Source organism: Lissotriton helveticus, chromosome 1_1 (genome assembly GCF_964261635.1).
Source record: "Lissotriton helveticus chromosome 1_1, aLisHel1.1, whole genome shotgun sequence".
Taxonomy (NCBI): Eukaryota; Metazoa; Chordata; class Amphibia; order Caudata; family Salamandridae; genus Lissotriton; species Lissotriton helveticus.
In genome coordinates this window covers 325,143,036-325,168,962 of record NC_136057.1, presented here as the reverse complement: position 1 = coordinate 325,168,962, position 25,927 = coordinate 325,143,036, and the positions used below count along the sequence as shown (strand labels likewise).

The 25,927-nt window shown below is 46.8% G+C and overlaps 1 protein-coding gene across 2 annotated transcripts in view; it reads left to right on the top strand.

Moving 5' to 3' along the window:
• Positions 1–25,927, top strand: part of SSBP1 (single stranded DNA binding protein 1) — a 201,610-nt gene that overhangs the window by 109,389 nt on the left and 66,294 nt on the right. For both annotated transcript variants that reach the window (XM_078653629.1, XM_078653637.1), the window contains exon 5: positions 7,053–7,140. In XM_078653629.1, the coding sequence (XP_078509755.1) occupies positions 7,053–7,140 (88 nt within the window). The remainder of the gene's footprint in view (positions 1–7,052; positions 7,141–25,927) is intronic.

The following is a 25,927-nucleotide window of genomic DNA, read 5'->3' as shown; positions in this document are numbered from 1 at the left end:
CAATCAGCAACTAGCCTGATATGAGTGATTAGCAAATATATTCAATGCATGGCATGCAGGACATGTTGCTGCAAGCAGATATTATGGAATCTGTGTAGCTGGTAGCAAAGGAACTGTAAGCAAACTGTTTGATGAACATTAATGGAAGGGTGGGGGTAAATATGAATCTAAGGAATGTACATGAGTACTGTTTAGTGAAACTGGCGTGGTGCCCTCCAGGCAGTAATAGAATAGAAGCTTCCAAAATGCATTTAATTGATCAACATTCTTTTTTCCTACTCATGCAAGCACTTGGGTATCTTTCAGTTCATGTACACTTGCCAAACCACCTGCGCAACTAACACATCTTATTCCAAAAAATACATGCAAGCATCACCCATTTTATATACATATGTATCTGATGGAGACTTGTAGCTGTAGATTCCTTACTTAAGAATTTTCCCCAAGCATCCAAAAAAATGTCATGGGCAGTACCCCTGCGCGCTGGTAGGTGGCGTCGTTCAGCTCCATGTGGCGTTGTTGGCGGCATCCGCCGCTGGAATTGAGGTTCGTTATGCTTATATAGGCTCACCCGGGAGCGATGATGCCAGTTCTTTTCTATCCGCGCCAGCCAGCGCAGATCTAGGAACAGCTACCTCTCGTCATTTTTTTAATAGGTTTTTTCCACGTTTTGTCGAAGTCTTTTTGAGGTTTACTTCCTGGTGTGGTGGATATGTCAACTAGAAAGGCTGGCTTCAAGCCCTGTGGCACCTGTCACTGACGGATGTCAGTGACGGACTCAGTCCTTGTATGCCTCTGATGTCTGGAGCTGGACTACGACCTGAAGGCCCACCCAGACTGCCATGCCATGAACCCGAAGGCCTCGAGGGAGCGATCCCTCAAGCTGATGGCGGCTACGCGTATGAGGCTGGGACGATCAAGGCCCCGGTTGAGAGGAAGGTCCCGGGAGTGGTGCCGGAGCCCAAGGTAGTCGTTGCACTCCAAGGCTTCGAGCCATTCAGGTAAGTCGTAGTCCCGCAAGAAGACGAAGAAGATGGGAGCGTCGCCACTCAAGGCCAGGCTCCGCGCCTTCCCGATTTTCCGGGACCTAGACCGACCCCATCCCAGTTGAGAGCATTTTATGAGACCATGCACCTCATCTTTGGGTGGCCTGATCCTTTCGGTGTGCCTTTAGGCACGCAGGTTTGGGAGGGCCCCTACTGGATCCACTCTGGCGGCTCTGGTGTACCACGGTACCACCTATGGATCTGAATCGTGCAGATCGTGCCATCTCGACCTTTCTGACGCTGATCGCGAGGCCGATGCTCCTGATGGCGCCATCTGCATCCTCAATTCCAATAAGGAGCTGGAGGAGTGTCATCCGACGCTGGCGCCGAAGGGAGCTATACTCTCCAAGCCGCAGCCTGAGCCCTATTCTTATGGCCTTGGACTTGAGAAATCGCTGGACACTGAAGAATACCAGCCTTATAAAGAACCAATGAACTGGTGTGAGGATCTGTGTGAAGCCAGTGATCTGGACACTTCTATAGATACTGGCATGCTTTCTCCCCCTACTTTGGCTATGGAGGATGTAGCATCCTACTCAATAGTGGTGCAGGGGGCAGCTGTGGTCTTGGACCTTAACTTGCCCTTTGTGACAGTCAACACTAAAGTCTAGAAGGAAGTGCTTCAGCGGGATTGTCCCCCCTCAGAACCACTTCTCCCTTTCAATGAGGCACTTTCTGATGTCATGCTTTGGACTTGGTTCAAGCCCCGCCTAGGGGCTCTGTGGGATGTGGTTGCGCAAGTGCTACCAGCCGTCCCGGAGGAGTCCCGGGCCCTGCTCTCCCAGGCTGCTGCTAACGAAGGGATGCAGCTAAGTTCACCATTTGCTGCAGACTAGACACCACTGACTCTTTAGGGAGAGTGGGCCTGCGAAGCCACTCCTAGTTGAGGACTACTGGCTTTTCTGGGGATGTCCTGACATCACTTTTAGATATGCCCTTTGATGCCTCCCGTCTCTTTGGATACGAGGTGGATTCAGCGCTGGAGCGCATTAAGGAGAGTAGGGCAACGGCCTTTCTATGGCCCCTCATCACCCTCGATCTGCTTTTGCACCTTTCGTGGCCATGGATGGGGCGTACAGTCACGTCGTTACACGCCCAGGCACCGCGGCACGCCTCTGCGTGGCTGACGCCGCAGCACAGCGCCACCCCCACATCAGTGCACCACCAAAAGTGCAACACCAGCTCAGCCCCACACCAGCAGCAATTCAGAACCAACCCAGCACCACTTCAGCATCATTACTGCAACACTTCAACACAGAACAAAAAACAACATCACTTGGCACCACATAATCACTCAGAACCTCCTCAGCATCACTCAGTACCGCCTATGTATCATTCAGCATCACATAAGCACCACCTCAATATCATTCCGGATCAACTGATCATCACCTCCGCCCCTACTCACAACCACCTCAGCATCACTCCACACCACTTCAGTTTGGCATAAAAATTTGACATCTATTAATTCTCCACAAATAACTTTCCACTATTCCTATCTAATTAAAATACTAATTCACAACATCCACCATCCCGTTGTTTATATCCAACACCTTACAATAAAAACTATAACAAAAATTATTTCCAACATAGCAAGGAAACATTAACAACATTGCATAAACAAATAAACTAGAACACATTTTTGTATTAATTTTGGTTTTTAATACAATACTTCAGTTGTATATAATGTTTTTTTCGGTTAGATGTAAGGTGACATAAATAGTTACAACACTTTGTTTATTATGACTTATACATTTTTAACATGCTGCACAACATTCACAATGCACAACATTCACAATGCTCTACAATACATATTAGAAATGTTAACAAAGCCAATAGCTCTGTCTAAACACTTATAACGCCCCCAAAGGCGAGACCTATTGGCTATGCCAATGCTTGTTTCTTTTGCTTCCAGCACTCCGTGGGAGTGATTTCCCGCATGTGCTTGCACTTCCCACCTTCCACCGTGCATTCTATCTTTCTATGCTCACTCCTCCAAGCATTTCATACATTACTCCTCTGCCCATCCTCATCCTGCTCGACATATGGTAAACTACCTTTTTAACGAAGGCTTTGGTACAAATAGCCTTTACACCGAAACCGGCACCACGACGGCATCATTACTATGCCCGTCTTTATGCCGAATCATTTAACACAACAAATAGCACTTCAACGCATGTCAGTACAACGAACACCACGAGCGAGTTTAGGGCTAAGGGCAGGGCTTTCAGTGGGATGAAAAAACTGAGGGGCTTTCAAAGGGGGCTGGCATTCTAATTAAGGGCGTGGCTTAAAAACAGCTAAACTAAAAATCTATGTTTAGCATAGTGTGCCGCACGACTTGTATTTTGCTGTTTCTCTCATTGCATCCAGATATATGATACAAGTAACACCATACCTACAAGAAGTCTGATTTATTGGCTTTGTCAGTGGTTGTTAGTTGCATAAGATAAATAAGCTATAAACAACTATGGCTTGTATATTACACTAAAAAAACTTCCACTTAAAGCCCTGGTGACCCCACAACAATGTAGCTGCCCCCTGAGTTTCAAAAAGAGAAGGGAAATCCAGAGAGAAAATTACTCTCTTTAAAGGATTTCCCTTCCCCTACAACGCTTACCTGGCATGACGTCATGCCGTAACTTCTCCACTAGTGAGAAGTGAGCAGTGTGAGTACGCGCACATCGATGTGGCTGTTACTGCAGTCTGGAAAAAAATGGGCACAAAACAGAGGCCGATAGAGACCCGTTTCGAGGCTCCCTTGAAAAACCTGCTGGAGCTCAGCACCGGTGAGACCCGGTCCTCTTAAAGCCCTGGCTAAGGGTGTGGGGAGAGATTGCACCCTATTGCCAGATTTAGTGCCCAGAGAAGGGACAGTTTAAGGATGTTTATTTTAGTAAGCTCCAGGAAGAAAAAAGACTGTGATAGGTAGGCTCAAATATGCAGGTTAGAAAAGCGAAGTATTAGGACGCGTAGAGTGCAAAAACAAGAAAGAGTGCTTGTCTCAAGGCAAAGAGAGATTCGTGCTCTGTTAAAACAAGTGAAATGGCTGACAAGATCACAAAAAAAGAAAAAAGAAATAAATGTCACACTGCCAGCTAATGTTTAATTGGACCATAGAAGTCTGATAAGGAAAAAAACGTACAAGTCGTTCAGCACCAAATTTTCATTGAGCGGGTCTGTCCCGACTGCAAACACAGGAAGTGCAAGGAAATCATGAGCAGTGAACAGGGAAACAACTTAACCGCTAACTCGATTCCCTCAAGCCACCAATCCACTGAAACCCCATACAGAGACACAACTCAGTTTCACATTATATTAAAGACTAATTTTCATTTGGCATTAAAACGGCAATCACAGAAAAGGTAGGAGTTACAATGCTATCATTGTTACAGTTCTTTAAATCATTTACTATGTGATGGAGTGATATTAATATTCGAAGTAGAAACTGGTGTGGTAAAGCCAGGGTCGTTGTTTCGCATTCGTTGTAAAAGCCTTCTTAGTAAAGGCTTTCGTTGTTCCATTATACGTCCCGACATATATGTGGTCAGGGCGCCACAGTGTGATGAGACATGTGATGATACATTTGTGTCTACTTGTCATCGTTTTTTGTCGATGCTGTTCTACATCGACAAACAGCCTTTTTTAGGTTGTGCCTAGTGCAGTGCGCATGCGCTAGGAGATGACCTCTTGGAATCGCTCAGGACTGTTATGAAACTCGTGCGTGTGGCTTTTTTTTTTGTTGCATTCATTGTATTGGCCTTTGCGTGCGTCTTTCCAAAAAGAAAGCACACAATTGGCCCAAGGGGGGTACATGTCCCACCTTGTTACGCAAATGTTTCCTCCCACGGCATCCACCTTGCGGGAGCGAGCAGCGGCGCGCAGACTTCCATCTGTTTTTAATTAGCGCAGTGTCTTTTGGTTTCCTTTTTAAGCAAATGTTTCATCCCACGGCGGCCACCTTGCGGGAGCGAGCAGCTGTTTTTAATTAGTGCAGCGTCTTTCAATTTCGCTGCCGCGCATTCACGTTTTTTTTTTCTATTTCTTACCGCTAACAGAGCAGAAGCAGACAGTATATGTATCAGAGCGGTAAAGTTATTTTTACAGAACTTTGACGTACTAGTGACTTACAATTGTGTTGTTGTGAGCTTAAAAATCCTTGTATATAAACATGTCGCGCTGCATTGGCTGACAGTGAATTCTTTTGTATATATCTTAGAGCAAGTTTTTATATATACTTTTGAACCCTTGTGTATGGAACTGTTGTCTTGCGCAGCAGGTGCCCCAAGTGTCTTTTTGGCTACGTTATAAAGACAGTGGTAATCCTGTGACGATAATGCAACGTGCCTCTGTTTCTTTGTTTCTGTGTATATGTCCGGCTTTTACTGTCTCTGTTCAGTTACTTGTATAGCCTTTATTATTGCCCTTGTTTTGCTTTATCTCTGTCTATCCCTGTGTATGCTTGCGTATCTATCTATACCTGTCCCTCGCTCACTGTCCGTGTCTTACTCTCTCTGTTTGCATACACACCTATTTATTTTGCTCATTTGTGTTTGCTTGTTCATATGTTTTTCCCTTTCCATTTCTTTCTGTGTGCACTTTTCAGTGCATGCTAAATGTACAACGTCGAGAGCATAAATAAACCTCCGGATACGCATGAAAATCGCTCTTTTTTTATATCGTTATTTTTTTGCAATAGTTTGGAATGGAACCCTGTTTTCTGCAAGTGATGTTTATTTATAGGTGCAATATGAAATAAATGTTGCTAAGTGTACGCCTATGCTAAGGTAAAGTTGGCACCAAGCAGAGGCGTGGCCCGCAGCCTCTGTTTGGGAATCACTCTTAATAATAAAATGTTCTATTTACATACCACTTTTTACAAGCTGTGAGTTTTTTGTACTATAACATTACATGCTGTTAATATTACCTACGTAATGTGCTAATGCTTTTTGAACAGTAGGAAGGATGAAAGTCAGAGTCAGCCCTGCTTTTATTTGTACCAGATTTCTTCCGTACACGTGTTTCCTGTTCGTGGGCTTGAAAAAAGACAGAAATTCTGACCTAGGCTGCTTTTAAAAAGTTGTTTGTGGTGGTATTTAAACAGTAGCAGAAACAGGACAAAGGTTAGCTGTTCGCTCTGCAGCAAAGCGTGCAAAAAGGTAACAAAATGCGTTTTGCGACTTTTTGAATACACTCTTCTGTATTTAATCCATGGCAGGCACCACAACCTTTATATATACGCACACAAAACGCATACTGATTCAGGGAACATAAATTGGGTTCGCGAAGAATCTAAGCCTGTGAGGTGGAATCAAAAATAACCCTGATGTGAGCGGGTTACCAAGACTTGAGTTTAGTTGCTTAAAGTTCATAGATTTGCTTTATTAGTGAAGAAATACGTTTTTAGTATGCAATTTAATTGGAAAAAACATTCCACTCATTTACGAATGTATTCACATAGTTCTTATATATGTACACAAAATAACTTACTTCTTAACCATGTTATACCAGCTGCTGTCGCCATGTGTTTATACCATGCCAATCCTTCTATTAAATTCTCTGCCAGTTTCATTTGGTACCCTATTATTAGTATGTATTTTTCACATGTACCCTCCAGTTTAGTTGTACAAAAAACTATTTAAATAAGTACTTCTCAATGCAGTTCTATAATATGCCTAATACATATGTTAAAGCTTCTAGACACGATAATGTAAAGCATAACTAAAAACTTACAAGGTCCCAAAGACGAGACCTATTGGCTATGCCAATGCTTGTTTCTGCCTTTTTGTCGGTAGAGAACAGCATCAGCAAAAGGAATTGGCAAAGACCTGCTAATGCCGTTTAAAGGTGAGAGATTCTGTTCTTTGAATGTCCCGCTTTTCCATTTGTATGCCTGCTTTTAAAAAAAAGTTCTGTCTTAGTATAGCCGAGTATATTAGGGTTTCAGAGCTGTGATGTGATGGCCTATATATTATTGCTTCTCTAACACTTTTGCTCTGTGTGATTCAGGTGATGTTAGTCAGAAGACCACGTGGCATCGCATTTCTGTTTTTCGTCCTGGCCTGAGGGACGTCGCATACCAGTATGTGAAGAAGGGGTAAGTGTGGGCTTTGTGAAAGGATTAGAAATGAGATTGGGACTGTAGATTGCATTCATTTTGTGTCCTCTTCTTTGTTACTTTAGAGGAGGATACCAGACACACCTATGCCATGCTTGAAAAACCTAGCAGGATGAAATATGGTTGAGTCAGATCTTACAAAGCAGCATACTAGAGGCAAGTGCTGGCATAGTTTAATATAGCAGTGCAAATTGGTAATCCTATTTTTAGTAATTTCCTGTCTGCACTTATATATAGTTACTTTATCCAGTTGTGTGTATAACCTTAATTTCTCTTCACTTTTAGTGAGTTGTGCTCTGCTTTCAGTAGAAGATGGCAGGTTAAAGACCACACACAAATTAGCAGACTGTCCCAGAGGCACTAACCTCTTTTGCTGGTCCTTCATTTCTTCTTTTCTTCTTTGTCCTCTCCCCCAAGTAGCAGTTCCACAGACGGTATTGCTTTAAGTAGCAATTGACTCAGAACTGAAGATTATCTAAAGAGATTTATAATTTTAGTTAAGAGAGTAAAGAAAAATTACTTTATCATAGTCTTCCTTGGTGTGTCTTTTGAAAATTACCTAAATATTTCAGATCTGTTCAATTTACAATTATTCAATTAATTTAAAATCCTAGTCAACTACTATAACTTTGTTCTATTCTAAAGCATCTAGCCGTACCACAGAGCCCTTCTCATACTGGCTCTGCTGGCGCCATTGCTGCCTCTTTTCCAGGAGCACAACTTAGTGAGCCCTCTTCACTTTCCAAGAGAGATCCTCCTCTTCACTATCCAAGAGAGATCCTCCTCTTCTCTGGCTGCAAACACCCCTACCGTGCCCTGGAGGTGCCTCGCTGGCAGGCCTAGATGCAGTGTTCTTTAGTGATCCGTTGGTGATATTGACAGTTTTCCTTCCCTCAGTGTTGATTTTTGGTGCCTGTGGCTGCCCTTCCCATCCCTGGGTCTGTCTGCCATCACCTGTCCCTGGACCTGGCATCCCTTACTCTGAAACCCAAGCAAATCCCTCGAGGTGTCCGAAACATGCTAGTTCTGGATTTGATGCCCTTCATAAATGTGCATATGAAGAACAAATCATAAATAGGATAAGTGTATGTTCGAGGCATGTGGGCTGCTAAATTCATATCTTAGCATTAGATCGCCGCCTAGTGTTGGGCTCGGATGATTGCACATTGTTGTCCTGGAAGAGTCTTCGAAGTATCCTGAGATAGGTGGCTCCTCCCCTGGACTACAGTGCGCATGGGCATCGGCTCCATCCCCAGATTGTTTTTTTCCGCCATTGGGTTCGGATGTGGTCTCGACGTCTTACTGTCGGAACCAAGTAAAACTAACTTTTAGCGGCCAAAAGGCCTCGATTTTCTTGCGTCGGTATTGTCTGCGCACGGTCTCGAGTCTTCCGTCTCTTGGAGCCGGAAAAAGCGGAGTTTTCTTCGCTCTCGGAACTTTGAGGCCTTCTCATCGCGACACGACTGCAAGCCTTTTCGGACATGGAGCGGAGCCCGTTTAAGTACTGCCCGCTCTGTGGGTCCAAGTACCCACACATCGATCTACACCCCGTGTGTAACAAATGCCTTTCGCCTGACCACGACGACGGAAAGTGCAAGGCCTGTGCACAGTTCCGATCGAAGAAGACTCTCAAGCTTCGGCGCGCGGTGCGCATGGAAGCTAAACAAGCGGCCCCGGATCCGGAGAACATCTTCGGCGACCAAGACGAAGAGGACCAGGGTCATCTTCTCCAAATCTCCCCACCCGGGACGGAGGTCGAGGCGGATCCGGGAGACGACGACGGAGTCGCGGGTCCAGGCCTTGAATACGTCGACGAGGTAGGAGACGACGATGAGATTTATGGGGCCGCGGCGGATAGCTCAGCGGACGAGCTCTGCCCCGAAGGTTTCGAGGATACCGACCGGGACACGGGATCGCCTGTCGGCCTTACCCAAGACCCGTTACCGCAAGCCACAGCCCCGCCTTCGGGCCCGGCCACGGACTTACTTGCTGGGCAGACTGTTTCGAAACCGAAACCGAAACCATCGGGATCGACAACACCTAAAATGGCCGACCCGAAATCGAAACCGAAAGTTAAGGACTCGAGTGTCCCTAAGATGGCTGCCGTGCCGGTGAAACCGACGGCGCCTGCTACCCCATCGACTCCGTCGACCTCCGGTCCGCAGAAGTCGAAGAAGTCCGTCGATTCCGATGCTGCGAAATCGAAACCGACGCCAGAGGAGGGGTCCTCCAAGAAAGATGGTCGGCACGGGACAGCGGCTCCGACGCCGTCAAAACCCGCCAAAGTCGGCTCCAAGGAGGCTACGCAGGCACACGGAAAGAAGTCTGTGCCCCGAACGCAGGAATCGGAGGCGGTAAAGACAGGATCCACGCCGAAGACGCACAAGGCCCACAAGGACGTCAGATCCGAGGGGAAAATCAGGCCATCCTCGTCGGCGCCGACACAAACTGTGAGTGTGCCGTCCCCCATAGCCGACTCACTGAAAAGGATCAGGGAAAAGGCCTTTGCCCCGTCGGCTCCGATACCATCAACGCAGCCGCGAAAAGACACTCCAGAGAAGCCGTCTGGGAAACTTCTCTTTATTTTGCCGCCGAAGGAGGCGCCCAAGGCATTTTCAACCAAATCGGCACCGAAACAGGTGGTTTCTTCGCCGACTGGCCCACTTCCACGTCAGGTGCTCGAATCCGAGGACGATTCGGCGCATTTCATCGACGCTGACACGGGCAAACTGACCCTCTATAAGAGGAAAATAACTTCGGAGCCAGTGGACCCCTATGTCATTCCACTAAAGAAGAAGAGGGTGCCCCTTGACGCCTCAGGCCTCACGGAACCAATCCAGCCTCCTCCGAGACGGAGCCCTACTCCCTCCCCAGACCACTCTGAGGGTGAGGGGTATGATGAGGACGACCAGTACAATTTCCCAATCAATGAACCTGATGTGCAACCGGATTCATATGATGACACTGGTGACCAGAACACCCAAGGTGCGGGGCAGGACCCGCAGCCTTTTAATGCACGGGCATCCCCGACTGAGGATTCAGCAGGTTTTCATGCCCTACTCGAAAGGGCGGCAGCCAATCACGATGTGGACATGCATGCCGACCCTGTTGAGGAAGACTTCCTTTTCGACACTTTTTCGGTCTCTGAAAGGACAGTAAAGACACTGCCTATGCTTAAAGGAGTCCTCAAGCATGCTGGGGACATATTTAAGGAGCCTACGAGAGCGAGAGTGGTCAACCCTCGCATTGAAAAAAAGTACAGACCTGCACCGGCGGACCCCGCATACATTCGGGGACAATTGCCATTGGACTCTCTTGTGGTCGCCAATGCCAGGAAACGTGCCAACTCCCAGACTACGGGTGAAGCTCCTCCCCCGGATAAGGAATCCAAAGTGCTAGAGGCAGGGGGCAAACGAGTAGCTGCACAGGCATCAAACTTTTGGCGCATTGCAAATACACAGGCGCTCTTGGCGCGTTATGATAGGGCGCACTATGACACCCTAGAACAGATCGTACAACACCTGCCTCCACAGTTCCAAGAGGGCACCAAACTGCTTATCGAGGAAGGGAAGCTAATCTCAAACGCAGCCATCAAGTGTGCACTTGACGCTGCGGACACAGCTGCTAGGGCTATCAACACTAGCGTTATGCTGAGACGACAAGCGTGGCTCCGCATCTCAGGGTTTAAACCGGATATTCAGACGACAATTCTTAATCAGCCAGTCAATCCTGATAGTCTGTTTGGTCCGGATGTTGACACCACCCTAGAGAAAATAAAGAAAGACACAGACACTGCTAAGTCTATGGGGGCCCTACAGTCACAGCAGTTTCGTGGCAGCAATTTTCGTCGCTCAGGTGCACGTGGAGTCACCAGAGGACAAATGGGTCAACAATCCCAGTTCACGAAAGGTGGGGCACAATCCTCGTTCACTAAACAGAACAAGGGAGGTTACAGGAATAACAGCAACAGAGGTCGCGGCAGAGGAAACAACAGCTCCCGCACCTCTACTCCCAACAAACAGTGACTCTCTGTCACTGCCCCCCGACCACCTAACACCTGTCGGGGGGAGACTGCAGCGGTTCCTGCCCGTCTGGAGAAACATCACCACAGACAGGTGGGTGCGACAACTAATCCAGTATGGTTATTGCCTAGAGTTAAAGTCCACTCCACCCAACATCCCGCCAAGGCAACGGCCTATGTCCGCAGAGCACTTGCTCTTATTGCAGCAGGAGGTAGTGGTGATGCTGCAAAAGGGAGCAATCGAGCTCGTGCCGGTGGGGGAGGAAGGCACAGGGGTATATTCCCTGTACTTCCTTATTCCAAAGAAGGACGGTTCTCTCAGGCCCATTCTAGATCTACGTCCCCTCAACCTGTACATACTATCGGAACATTTCCACATGCTTACACTGCAACAGATTCTTCCCTTGCTAAACCAAGGAGACTTCTTAGCAACCTTAGACCTCAAGGATGCTTATTTCCACATTCCACTACACCCGTCACACAGGAAATACCTCAGGTTCACTATTCAAGGCAGGCACTACCAGTTCAAAGTACTACCCTTTGGAGTCACAACAGCCCCGAGGGTGTTCACAAAGTGTCTGGCGACAGTAGCGGCGCACCTCAGGAGGCAGAACATCCATGTCTACCCCTACCTAGACGACTGGCTCGTGCAAGCCAAGTCAGAGCAACAGTGCGCCGCAGACATGTCGACTACAATTCACCTTCTTCACGATCTGGGTTTCTCCCTGAACTACCCAAAATCGCATCTTCAGCCGGCACATGTCCGGCAGTTTCTAGGCGCGACGATCAATACCCTGACGGCCATGGCTCAGCCAAACCAAGTCAGGATAGACAGCATGCAGTCTCTGATCCAAAGGTTCAGGCCACAACACTCGCTTCCAGCGAGAGTGTTCATGCAGTTGATAGGCATGATGGCCTCCTGCATCTTCATAGTCCCTCACGCACGGCTACACATGCGCCCGCTCCAGGAGTGCTTAGCGAATCAGTGGACACAGGCTCGTGGACAATTGACAGACCTAGTGTTGGTTACCAGTCGGGCATACGACTCTCTGCATTGGTGGACTCCACACAACCTTTGCAAGGGCCGACTGTTCCAAGAGCCTGTGCCGCAGATTATCCTGACAACGGACGCGTCTCTCCAGGGATGGGGAGCTCATGTGCTCACTTACACAGTGCAGGGACTATGGACGACGCAGCAACAGAAGATGCACATCAACTATCTGGAACTGATGGCAATCTTCATGGCGCTCAAGTCCTTCATTGTACATCTGTGCAACAAAGTCGTGCTAGTCCGGACGGACAACATGACCGCGATGTACTACATTCAAAAGCAGGGAGGCACCCACTCGCCACAGCTGTCTCATCTGGCTCAGAGCATGTGGAAGTGGGCCATTCAGAGGAACATTTTCCTCATGGCAGAACACCTCCCAGGAAAGGACAATCAGATGGCGGATCTGCTCAGCAGATACAGCCATCAAATGCACGAGTGGGAGATACACCCGTCTGTTCTCCACCCGTACTTCCAGCAGTGGGGTCATCCGGAGATAGACCTGTTTGCCACAGCAGAGAACGCAAAATGCCAACTCTTTGCCGCCAGGTTCCCTCACCCACTGTCGCAGGGGAATGCGATATGGATGAACTGGTCAGGCAAATTTGCGTACGCTTTTCCGCCAGCCCCTCTAATACCGCTGGTCGCAAGAAAGCTAAGGCAGCACGAGATGACTCTCATCCTGGTTGCTCCAACGTGGGCGCGCCAAGCTTGGTACACCACGTTCCTCGAACTCTCAGTGGTGCCGCATCAAAGACTGCGCCTCACGCCCAGTCTTTTGACGCAGAACCATGGAGACATTCAGCATCCAGATCCACGACAGCTCAACCTGGCGATCTGGCTCCTGAAGTCCTAGAGTTTGGATACCTTAACCTACCTCCGGAGTGCATGCACATCATCAAGGAGGCGAGAAAACCAACTACTAGAGCATGCTATGCTGCAAAGTGGAAGCGTTTTGTCATTTACTGTACGGCCAATGACATCGACCCGCTAGATGCATCTATCCCCAACATCATCTGCTATCTGTTGCATCTTTACAAGTGCAATCTAGCGTACACTTCCATTCGGATACATCTATCCGCCATAGCGGCTTATCTCCAGAACAGGCAGCACCTCTCTGTCTTCAGGGTGCCTGCCATTAAAGCCTTCCTTGAAGGTCTGAAACGAGTCATTCCCCCAAGAACACCGCCAGCTCCGGTGTGGAACCTCAATGTCGTTCTCACCAGACTGATGGGACCGCCATTTGAGCCCCTGCACTCGTGTGAACTCCAGTTCCTTACGTGGAAAGTAGCTTTCCTTGTGGCTATTACGTCTCTGAGGCGTGTCAGTGAGCTGCAGGCGCTCACAATCCAAGAGCCATTCATTCAAATCCATCCAAATAGGGTAGTGCTACGCACTAACCCCAAATTCCTTCCGAAGGTGGTGTCACAGTTTCATCTAAACCAAACTATTGACTTACCAGCATTCTTTCAAAACCCGCAAACGGTGGCGGAAAGAATGCTCCATACCTTAGATGTACGGAGGGCGTTGATGTACTACATAGACAGAACACAACCCTTTAGAAAGACAAAACAACTCTTTGTTGCCTTCGCACCACAACACAAAGGCAACCCAATTTCCAAAGCAGGGATAGCCAGGTGGATTGTTAAGTGCATCCAGATATGTTATCAAAAAGCCAAGCGCACTTTAACAATACCCCCCAGAGCGCACTCCACACGCAAACTGGGGGCATCCATGGCTTTCCTAGGGAACATTACTTTAGAGGATATTTGCAGAGCAGCCACGTGGGTCACACCACATACCTTCACAAAACACTACTGTGTTGATGTGCATTCCAAGCAGCAAGCAGCTGTAGGACAGGCTGTTCTCAAGACACTTTTTCAGGTTTCTGCAGCTGGCACGGGCAACCGCCGCTGATGGAGGGACTGCTATGTATTCTATGCTAAGATATGAATTTAGCAGCCCACATGCCTCGAACTGAATATGCTACTTACCAGTATGCATCTGTTCTTGGCATGTAGGGCTGCTAACATTCATATCGCCCGCCCTCCTCCCCGGTGCCTGTCGCAGCTGCAGATATACTATTGTATTTATTCATTAGCATGGACATCCTTTACACTTTTCACTCCATCTTCAGCCACAATGGCGAAAAACAATCTGGGGATGGAGCCGATGCCCATGCGCACTGTAGTCCAGGGGAGGAGCCACCTATCTCAGGATACTTCGAAGACTCTTCCAGGACAACAATGTGCAATCATCCGAGCCCAACACTAGGCGGCGATCTAATGCTAAGATATGAATGTTAGCAGCCCTACATGCCAAGAACAGATGCATACTGGTAAGTAGCATATTCAAATTATTAGTTAGCATGCCTTCAAAGTTGGTCTGAAATAAATGGTTGAGCTAACTGGCCATGATAGAAAATAATTGAGTTGTTACATGTGTAGCTGTAGATTTTACTTCAAACTCCTCACCCACGCATGCAAGGCCCTTCACAACACAGGACCCGCACACCTGAACAGCCACCCTCCTTCCACGCACCCAAAAGACACCTCCGATCAGCCCAGCTCTCTCTGGCCACCGTCCCACGTATCAACAATACCATATCGGGAGGAAAATCCTTCTTTTACCTCACAGCCAAAGCCTGGCACACCCGCCTCCTCTGGCAATCTCCCACATTGCCCCAGTTCAGGGAGGACCTCAAGACCTGGTTCTTCGAGTGCTCCCCTCCCCTGAGCCTTGAGACCATCACGGGTGAGTAGTTGCACTTTACTAACCCTGATTGAGTGGTTGATTGATTGATGCTCTGCATACTCCTGCCATCTACTGTTGGACACGAACATAACACATTCCTTTTGTTCAAAAAATGAGTTTTTATTTCACGGTACTCATGAAGCCTCCCAGAAACCCACAGTGCACCCTGGCTCCACCTCACATTCTTTTTTCCACCATCGGCTTCAGATGTGCTTTGGGTGCTCCGAAATCATCGAGCTACACTCAACAATCGCTCGATTCCAGTGACTGATCTCACCGCCTACAACATCGAAAGACACACTACAACTGATGACAATTCTGACTCGACGGGCCAGAGGGCTTTTCTTGGCACCAGATCATATCCGAATACTTGTTGAAGGTCGGTTTTGTTCTAAGTGTAACAGTGAGTTCCTGTGATTGGACTGCCACCAGGTTTGCAATCTTTGCTTTCCCAGGGACCATGAGCAATCAAGCTGTTCGACCTGTCACTCATTTAAAAACGAAAAGACTACTAAATACAGATGAGAAAGATAGTGGGAGCATTATAAAATACTGCTTGAGGGCCCCACACGCTGAAGCTTGTCTTTGGACCTGAGGATATCGAGGGAGCCTACTCCGAAGACCAATCCGGTGGAAGTCCTAAAACATTCTCCACAGCGGGAGACTTTGAAGAGGAACATGGTTCCTAGCCAAACCTGCACCCAGGACACACAGTGAACTAACGGCACCAACTCCTCGCGTACCATTTGAAGATAGTCTCTCCTTAGCTCAACCTCAAGAGTCTCCAAAGCCAGGACAGGCACAAGAGTCAAGAGGGCCACCTATTGAGCCTAAGAGGCATCGATAATCTTGTTTTGCCCACTGCTTCCAAGCCCGCTCAGCACCAACAGGCAGTTTCAGCTCGGGAAAACCCTCGAGCCAAGGGCTCTGATCTTTGAAGCCAGACCATGCCTTCTTGACACAAAGGTGCCTGATCGATGCCTTTGGTGCCAAAACCAGTTGTGACTCCAGTCTCAACGCTCAGTGACACCTCCAGCCATTGAGCCATAAGAACAGCCTGATGTCAATCAGTGGAACTACATTCCTCCTCAATTGGGGAAGATTCACCCCGCAACATGAGGTTGACCCAATTCCTCTGAAGAAGAGAAAGTTCCCCATCAAGCAAATGAGCTGCGATGAGTTGCTCATGGTCCATATTCTAAGAAAACTGAGACAGAAGGACACCAATCCCATTACTCAGGCATGTTCCATCACCACATTGATCACCATCACCTCTGCACTCAACGCACATCTTCTGACCAACATATTGCGTTTCACCCACTGCATCCATATTACAAGCCAGTCCCAGAAGAGGCATTGGAAGGATTATAATGCTCAGAATGACAGTACCTTTAAGCCTTACCTGGTGAAAGCCTCGCCTCCAGATGACATACCAGCTCATCACACAACCGTAAAGAGAGCAGTAGAGCACCATAAGGTGATGCTCTGTGTCACTGAGGAAGAGGAGGATGTTCTATTAGAGATACAGTCTAAAACTAAGATGTCAGTCCACTTGGTACCCATGCTTAAGAACATGACCAAAATATGTGGCTGGAAATTTCAAGGAGGTTGCTAAAGACAAGGTGTTTACTTTTAGAGAAAAATTACAAACCAGCACCTGATGACTCCCTTTAGATCCAGGGCTGTGTACATACCGACACCCTAGTGGTGCACACTTCTAGGAAGTGAGTCTTTGAATAAAAACTGAAGATGCACCAATACCTGACAAGGAGAACCTCGAGGTTAATGCAGCAGGGAAATGAGTTGCAGTGGGAAATGTAATACAGTTGCACATAGCCAACTCTGTGGGCATTCTCTCAGGGCATGACCAGTACCATTGGGAGGAAATGGAACAATTGATAAAACATCTCCGCGAGGTTTATCGCAAACGTGGTTGAGAACTGGTGCAAGAAGCAAAAATGATTTCTAATGCAAACATTGTCCATGCAGTAGATGAAGCAGTCGCAGCCTCTATAGAGATGAATACTAGCATCATCTTCTACATTCCTGGCTCCGGGTGTCTGGATTTCATTGTGATGTTCAGTAACATGTCATCGTCTCCTTTGATAGTGATCATCTGCTTGGTCCAAAATGGACATAATGATGGAGAAAATATTATAGGACACCAATAGCCATGGAGTTGTTTGAGATGCAAACTGTCAACACTGGATTTCAGCGGTAACGGTTGCAAGGGGAGACCAAAACTACAGTAACAATGCAGCATTTTAGTATAAGCCTTTTCTGGAGGGACAACCACAAACTACGTACATAACAGAGCGCTTTACAGGAAATGGCAGAGAAAAGGATAGTGGTTTTCCAGGACGGGGCACTTTCAACTCCAAGCAGTGACTTACCCACTATTCACACCGATCACACTTAATCTGTTGAAGGAAGAATAGGGTGCCTGGAGGTAGAGGGTATAACCTTAAATATGTACGTTGTTTTCATTGTCCAGCAAGGATAATGCTTGGAGTTTCACACTACATCACTAAACATCCCGCTTTGCCATCAGTCAAGAACATCAAATTCTGCTGCAAAGGGAGATGCAGCAAGAACAAGGTGATGGATGGGAAGCTTCAATTAATCTCCGCCACTGGCAGTCGCTCGGGCCACATCCCAGTCCATCGTTTCTGACCCGACTCTAGACAAAGGCCCGCCATATGCAAACCAGTACCGACCCTTCTCCTCCTGGGAACACTGTTCCAAACTGCCAGGCGAGGCCCCGACCAGAAAGGACCACTAGCAATCCCAGACAGGTTTATACCAGTGGCACAGTGAGCACCCCATCCACTTCTGGGGATACCCATCGCTCTTAGAGCATCGTCTGCAGCCACAACAAGGTGATGGATCGAAAGCGCGAATTAATCTCAGCCACTGACATTTGCTTGGGCCGCACTCCAGTCCTTTGTATTTTGCCCACCATGCCACCCTACACAAAGGTAAGGAGAGTTGCAAACACTTCTCAGCAAAGGTGCCGTACAACATGGACCTACCTACCCACGGAAGAGGGAAGGAGGTATTCTTCCTACACTTTTGTTCCCAAACGAAAGACAGCACTTTGCTGCCTATCTTTGCCCACTAAAGAGTCACATAATGTCTGAGCATTTCAAAATGACCACCCGTTGTGGGATGTCATCCTGTTACTTTTCCCAGGAGATCATATGGAGACCCTCTATCCCAAAGACGCGCATGTTTGTATTCCTATCCATTCGGCTTGTCATTGTTACTTCAGATTCATGGTAAGTGGACAACACCACCACTTTAATGTGGTGCTCTTTGAGGGTCTACGGCACAAGCGGAATTCACAAACTGTCTAGCAGTGGTCACAGCTCATCTGCCCTGCGGCGCCAGTTGTGTTTCCATACTTGGACAACTGGCTATTAATGAGCAGCAGCTAAGAGCAATACCTAGGATGCACTGAGATAGCAGCACCACTGTTTCACAGGCTAGGTTTTACTCCACCGCCTAGGTTACACAGTCCAAGCCAAAAGGTCTTATATCTGCCCGCTGGAAATACAACAGTTTTTAGGGGAGGTGTTAAACAAGGTAAAAGGCAAAGCCTATTCAAATCAGGATGGAGTATTTGTATTTCAGAGACTGCTCCCTCTCTATCAGACATTATATCTTCCAAAAGTGAGAATGATGATGGAATTGTTGAGGATGATGGAGTCATGCATTGTGATAGTGCCAGAGGTATGTATGCACCCTTTGCTTGAAGTTCACAGACCTATTACATGAACTTGTTTTGCCAAACCATGGAAATGGAAAAATGTGTACACTACTGCATTAGTAAACGTATATAACATCTGCAAGCATCAGTTCCGGAGACTATCAGTTACCTATTACACTTGCTACAGTCAGGCTTGACATACACATCTATTAGGCTTGGTTTTGTACGTAGCTGCTTACTTGCAACACAGATAACAAGGATTTTTCACTTAAGATCCCAGTGGTGTAAGCATTCATGGAAAGTCTAAAGAGGCTGTTCTCCAAGGACACCAGGTATCCATATGCGTAGCCTGAACATGGTCCTCACGAGGCTCAGGAGACCTGCGTCTGGGCCATTACATAAATGTTGAATACAATATCCTTCATGGAAAGCATCATTCCTAGTAGCAGTCACTTTCTTTGCAGGGTTAGGGAGTAACATGCCTTCACTGTGGAGGAGTCTTTCACCTGCTTTCATAAAGTTCAGATTGTCCCGAGGACAAATCTTGTTTCTTGACAAAAGTAGTTCACCCATTCCATTGACTTGCCTATTTTCTTTCCACACCATTGCACAATTAAAGTAAGAGCATTGCACACATTCGATGTAAAGAGGACTTCAATATATTATCTTGACTTTACCAAATTCATTTGCAAAACCAAGCAACTTTTCTTTTTTTTTTTTGCATTTGCAAAACCTCCAACTCTGCCATTGCAAGATGGATAGTCAAATGTATTCAAGTATGTTAGGCAAAAGTAAACCATACTCTTCACAGTCTGCCGAGAGCAAATTCAACTCTTAAAAAGAGTTACAATTGCTTTTCTGTAAAACATACCACTTGTAGACATGTAAAGCTGGCATGTGGTATCCACACACACTAACGAAATATTAGTGTGTGGACATTCTTACCCGATATGAGGCACAGGTCATACAAACTCTTTAAAACATTGTTCCACACCTCTGCTTCATCCCCTCACAAGCCAGCGCTTGAGAGAGCGAGAGAGAGAGCACTGCTTTCCAGTCTGCGCAGAACATTTTACTCTACACCTACACATGTTACAAATGGAAAATGTTACTTACGTTGTAACTATCTGTTTTAACTTTTAGTGATAGATTCACATGCACCCTCCCACCTTCCAGGAAGCGAGCAGGTGTTACAGATGCTTGCATTGTGACATTATTGTTTTAACATGCACCTGTAAATAGTTCTTGCCTTGCATCGCATCACTTTGCTTATCTTCACTCACACTGAGGTGGAGTCTTGTCCTGGTGCATTGAGGGTTTCTGGGAGGGATAATAAGATACCTCGAAACCGAAACGTATACTTTGAAGAAAAACAGCTTGCAATGTCGAAATCCAAAAATATATGGAAGAAATGTGCATAGCATGTGGTTGTGAGTCTACAGCACCACGAGCCACATACCGATAGTTGTAAAGTAAGTAACATTTTCCTTGAAAAGATACTATAGCACCCACAGCCGACTACAAGTTGAGCACCTCAATCCTAAAGTCCCATATATATCAGTTTCTGTGCATAAGGCCTCCGGGACCTGCTGCGGTTGGGTCCAACTGGAAATCCAGAGACAAAACTTCAAGAAGCATTGAGGCAGCACCAGGTATGCAGTCCCAGAAGAGCCAAATGTGAACTTTATCAATATTCTTTTATTCTTCTTCGTATTTTAAAATGGGACAACAGCCAACGCGTTTCGTTCCTATCGAAGGAACTTCGTCAGGGCAGATGATATAATGAGTGGACCACATAAAGTTCCAAGCGGTAGGCAATCGGATCAGATGGCGCCTAATGAAGTCCAATTTCAGAGCGGTTTTATAGCCAAGTTGCTGGCCATGTGCTATACAGCCTGTAGTTAGAAGTTTTCAGTCAATCCAAATCAGTGCATAAGTACAGAATAATACTCAATTCACAGAAAAATAATAGTCATTTATATAGAAGACCCAACTTCCAACTGTATTGAAGCAGGATAATGGAAGTGGCCCTGATACGCCACCAACATTCCCGATCAAACCGGCCAGGTATAAAGAGCTCGGCAGAGTAATGTCTGTTCCCGTGTTATGGAAAACGTAATTTTCCTTTTTTGTGATAGCTAATTATGTGAAAATGAACATATATTAGATGAACTTGCTGCAAATGTTCTGAAGTTAAGCACCTGTCAAACCCGGCATTTCTAGCTGTCAAACTCGGCACTTCTCAGGGTGTGAGCTACAAAATCTTACTTATAAACCAACCTGGCATCTTCATGCATGTGTTCATGGGTTCTTTGAAAGTCCAGGCACGAAGGAATTTGCTTTGCTGAGCTAGAATTTGTAGCATGACCTTCTGTACCATGACGTCTTTTCTAGGTGAAAATAAATAATAGTCAAGTGACCCCCTAGCCAGGGATACACAGTAATTGTTTTGGGGTGAAAGGGTACAGTATGTTGTTTGTTCAGGGACTGCTTTCACAATTGACCACCACACTACAACAACATACATTTTACTGACCGTGAAATAACCAACAACTAATTTGTCAGGAACATTTGGGATGACAAGCAATATATCAGAAAAGCATAGGGTCCGTAATATTGGCCAAAACCTATTATGATTTAAAACCAACTTATATTAGGGAGGCTTGGATGTCACCCTGAAAGGAATATTCATCTTGGATTGAAGTTGACAGGAAATGAAAAATATTTTACAAAGGGTTCCAGGTTCCCTTATAAGTCATGTTTGCAGGGCTAATTGGTAGGATAGAAGTTCTCCATATTAATCAAGTGGAGCATATTAACATTTTCCAAGTATTCAGTAACAGATTTTCTGATAGATACTTCTAACCACAGATTCCTCACCTTAAAATATCACCCAGGCGTCAGACTGGATCTGCAAAACTTTGTAGCAGTACCTCTGCGTGCCGGGAGGTGGCGCTTGTAGCTCCGCGCCAACATTGTCAGTGCCAGATGTGACGCGTGCTGGAGCATATAGACCCCACCCATGTATGCTGACATTAGTTTCTTTCTTTCCGTGACAACTGACGCTGATCTGGAAATGCCTCTGGTCTTTGAGATTTTAAAAATAATTCTTTGCCACTGTGCAAGGGATGTCTTGCAACAAATCTACAAGGTTTAAGCCTTGTGGAGAATGCCTTTGACAGATGTTAGTGACTGATCCCCACTTGGTATGCCTGGGACTGTGTCCAGATTCACTCCAACAATATAGAGGAGCACATGGTCAAGCTTTTTGTTGCCTGGTACCTGAAGGCTCTGCATTGGCCAAGGTCGCACAGCCCGGGCCCATCCTGGTCTTGTTCCTGTGACTGCTCGTCTGACGACTCTTCATCCAGCTCGCATTCATTCGGTTTGTGTTCATTGGGTAAGTCCAAGAAAAAGAAATCCAGGCCGAATTCTTCCCAGTCACTCCCCCTATGTCACCAGAGGGAATGCGTGGACGTTGTTCCTCTAGAACCTGCTCTTGCAGCCGTTCCGCAAAGCAGCCTCTGATACCAGCTCCGAACCAGGCCTAGTTGCCCTTGCCTTGAGCAACGCCTGTCAGATCCAAGAGTTTATGGCAGTGATGATGCTCTTAATTACTCCTTCAGTGCTGGTTGGTTCTTCCGAATCCTCCCCCCTCCTAACCACGCCACGATCCTTGCCAGAGTTTCAGCTGTAAACATTGATGGTGACTTTACTGGCGCCGGACACACCGGGTAGGCCCACTGCTGACCTCTACACTGCATCGTATCAACCTCATCTGAATCTGACTTCAATGCCGCTTCCTCTTTTGGCAAATGCTTCTGACTCGGGCACTCCTTCCCTGGCCAGACCTGGGAATGTGTCCTCCATTACATTTTTGGGACAGATTCTGACACATGAGAGGATGACATAAGAGAGTATTAGGATAACTAGTAAGACTAGCTGCTGGAGGCGACTCGGTCTTGTTTTCCCCTTCTGGATTTTCTAGACCTTCAGCTGTCCACACAGGAGGTCAAAACCAATCTCCTGACAGAGGTGCTACATTCTGGTCACACTTCAGCGTAGCCTCTCCTCCCATTTAATGAGGCCCTGATGGATGTTTTGTTGGGGACCTTGGCCAAACACTGCTCTGGGCGTCAGTCATTCCTCAGTTTGCCTGTCGTCACTGTCTGGGAAACTCGTCCTTTTTGTCTCAGCACCCTTCTGCTGATGCAGGCCTCAGACAGAATAGCTAACCCGAATGCATTCCCCTCTGCCATGTCTAGCAGAGAGTTAAATTGCATCAACACGTAGAGGGGTAGAGTGTTGTATGTCAGTCTTTGCCTCCGATCCGTGAACACCTCCTGTCTTTTGGGATGTTATGTCCATGCCCTATGGGGTTCCATTGCACACATTCTGCCCATGGTTTTGAAGGAATCCAGGGCTAATCTATCCCAGGCTGTTCAGCATGGCCGTGATATTGCAAATTTTCCAATCCGCTGTGGGCTGAACACAACGGATTCTTTGGACATGGTCATTGGTACCAGCATGGGCCCCTGTTAACATGCTTGAATGCAGTCCCCTGGGGTGTATGGGAATGTTCAATCTAGCCTTATGGACATGCCATTTGAGGGCTCCAGACTTTTTGGGGATAAGGGAGACTCAGGGTTGGATCACTTTAAGGAGAGCAGGACTGCAAACCCACTTTAAGGAGAGCAGGACTACAGCCCGCTCCATTGGATTATCGGCCACCATAAGGCAACATCTAGGGCAGCAGGGTTGGACAGGTGTTCCATCCTGATGCCAATATCATACAGATGGGTGAGCAGTCACAATCACAGAGCCACTCAGACACGTACACACCCACTCACAGACCCACACCAAAGGTTACAAGGATGTTCTAGTTTGTAAATACATTTTGAAAAAACTTTGAAATTCACTGAAGGAACCAAAGTTTACTGGGATATTATAGTTAGGAAATAGAATTCAAAGAATCTTAAAAATTCAATTAAAAACCCAAAAGTTACAAGGACATTATAGTTAGGTTGACATTTTACATGCACAAAACCATAGAAATTCAGCAGTTATAGTTACCTGAGCTAACTATAACTTGCGCCCCCACAATGCACTGCTTATGACCCTACATATTACATCACCCATGAAATGGTTAGTGACATCATTGATGACATCTAAATGACATCACTCATGACACCATCCACCGAACCACTCACGCACTCACCCGTACAACCACTCACACATTCAGAAAACCACTCCCAAACCCATTCACAGACTCATACAGCAACTCAAATATCCACTGACAGACCTATACAGCCACTCACACACCCATACTGCCACTCAGACACCCACTCACACACACTGATACCGACAGTCACACAGCCACTCGGATGTCATATGTTAGAAATAGAACAACTCAGTAGTACAAAAGTAGTAGCTTAGTATATATCTTATCTATATATAAGTCTATGAAAGGTTTATGAAACACTCACTGGATGATGTCATCATTGATGTCATTTGAGATGTCATCAGTGATGTCACTGACCATGTCATGAGTGATGGCCCAGCTCCCGAACCTTATTAGGCCCCTGGGACCCCACCCCCAGGTTTGAAACCTCAAAAAAGGCCTTAGAGACCCCAGATTTTTTTTTTGCCCTGGGGATCCCATGCCCCTGGGCCTCCCTTCAATATGAGTGAGTGCTTTGGTGCCCACCAAGGGCATCCACCATACACTTTTTGGGGGCCACAGGAAGCTCCAGGACCCCACGTGGCCCCTGCCACTCCCTGCCAGTATTGCTCCCGCCTGCAGGAAGCAGCTGTTTATGGTACTCCCTCTGGGTGGGAGCAATCTCTTGATCCGTTACCCTAGGGAAACCGATGTATATATTCCCTACATCGAGGAATGAAACAATGCACACCAGCCGGTAAGTAATGTTCAAACTTCATTTATTAGCAGATAATTCTTTGCGTTTCGAGCCTCCTGGGTCTTAATCATGTGTATTGGTCAGTTGTCCTTCTTTTAAAGCCACAGCTTTAAACACTAAAGATAGACTGCAGATTACGTTTCAAGCATCATTGGACTTTCACTGCCTCAAAAGAAACTAATTTCATGAAGAGGAGTTGGCCTAACGGCTAGGGCGGTCGACCTTGAATCTGGGGAACTGGGTTTGAGTCTTGGCAATGACGCTGAACATCCTGTGATTCTGGGCAAAACACCTAATCTCCCCGTGCGTAACAGAAATGAATGTATCCTCATGTAAAGCAACTGGTGGTATGTAAAGCGCTCTGATACACGATTTGGATCAAGTTTGTGCTATATAAAACTCTGTAAAAATTAAAATTAAAAAATGAAGGGCTTAACAGTGTGCATGGGTGTGTGTGTGTGTATATATATATATATATATATATATGTGTGTGTGTGTTCGAGGCATGTGGGCTTCTGAATTCATATCTGTGCATAGATCGCCGCCTAGTGTTGGGTCCGATGATTGCACCTTGTAGTCCTGGAAGAGTCTTCGAAGTATCACAAGATAGATCACTCCTCCCCTGGACTACAGTGCGCATGGGCATCTTCTCCATCCTCCGATTGTTTTTTGCCGCCATTGGTTCGGATGTTATTCCTATACTCCAACTTCGGAATCAAAACTAACCTACTTTCTAAGGCCAAAAGGCCTTCTACCTCGACGGTATTGTTCTCGTTCGGTACTCCTTGACTAGATCAAACTTTCCATCTCGATCCGGTCGTCGACGCGGACCGTTGGGCCTTTTCGACGCCACGTGGGACTGCTGTCGATGGAAAGAAGTCCATTCAAAAGGTGCTCACAATGCCACGCAAAATTTCCGCATACTGACAAACATACAGTGTGCAACAGGTGTTTGTCACCAGACCACAACGAGCAAACTTGCCCAGCCTGTGCCCAATTCCGTTCGAAGAAAACAATCTGGAATCAACGGGCCGCTAGGCAAGAGATGCAGCAGCAGGCACCGGAACCGGAGAACATCTTCGAGGACGAACACGACCTCCCTGAAGTGGCGGACTCGGATCTAGAAATCGTCACCGTTGAGGACCAGTCGGACTCCGATGACCAGATCACGCCAGGGCAAAAAGTGAGTACTCACCCCGACCCCTGCTTACCCCTAAAAGAAAAGGCTCCGGTCGACGCACCGCCTAAAGGCCTTAGCCGAGATCGACAAGTTACTTCAGAAGCCCCGCCTACCGGCTCGGCTCCGGAGCCAAAGA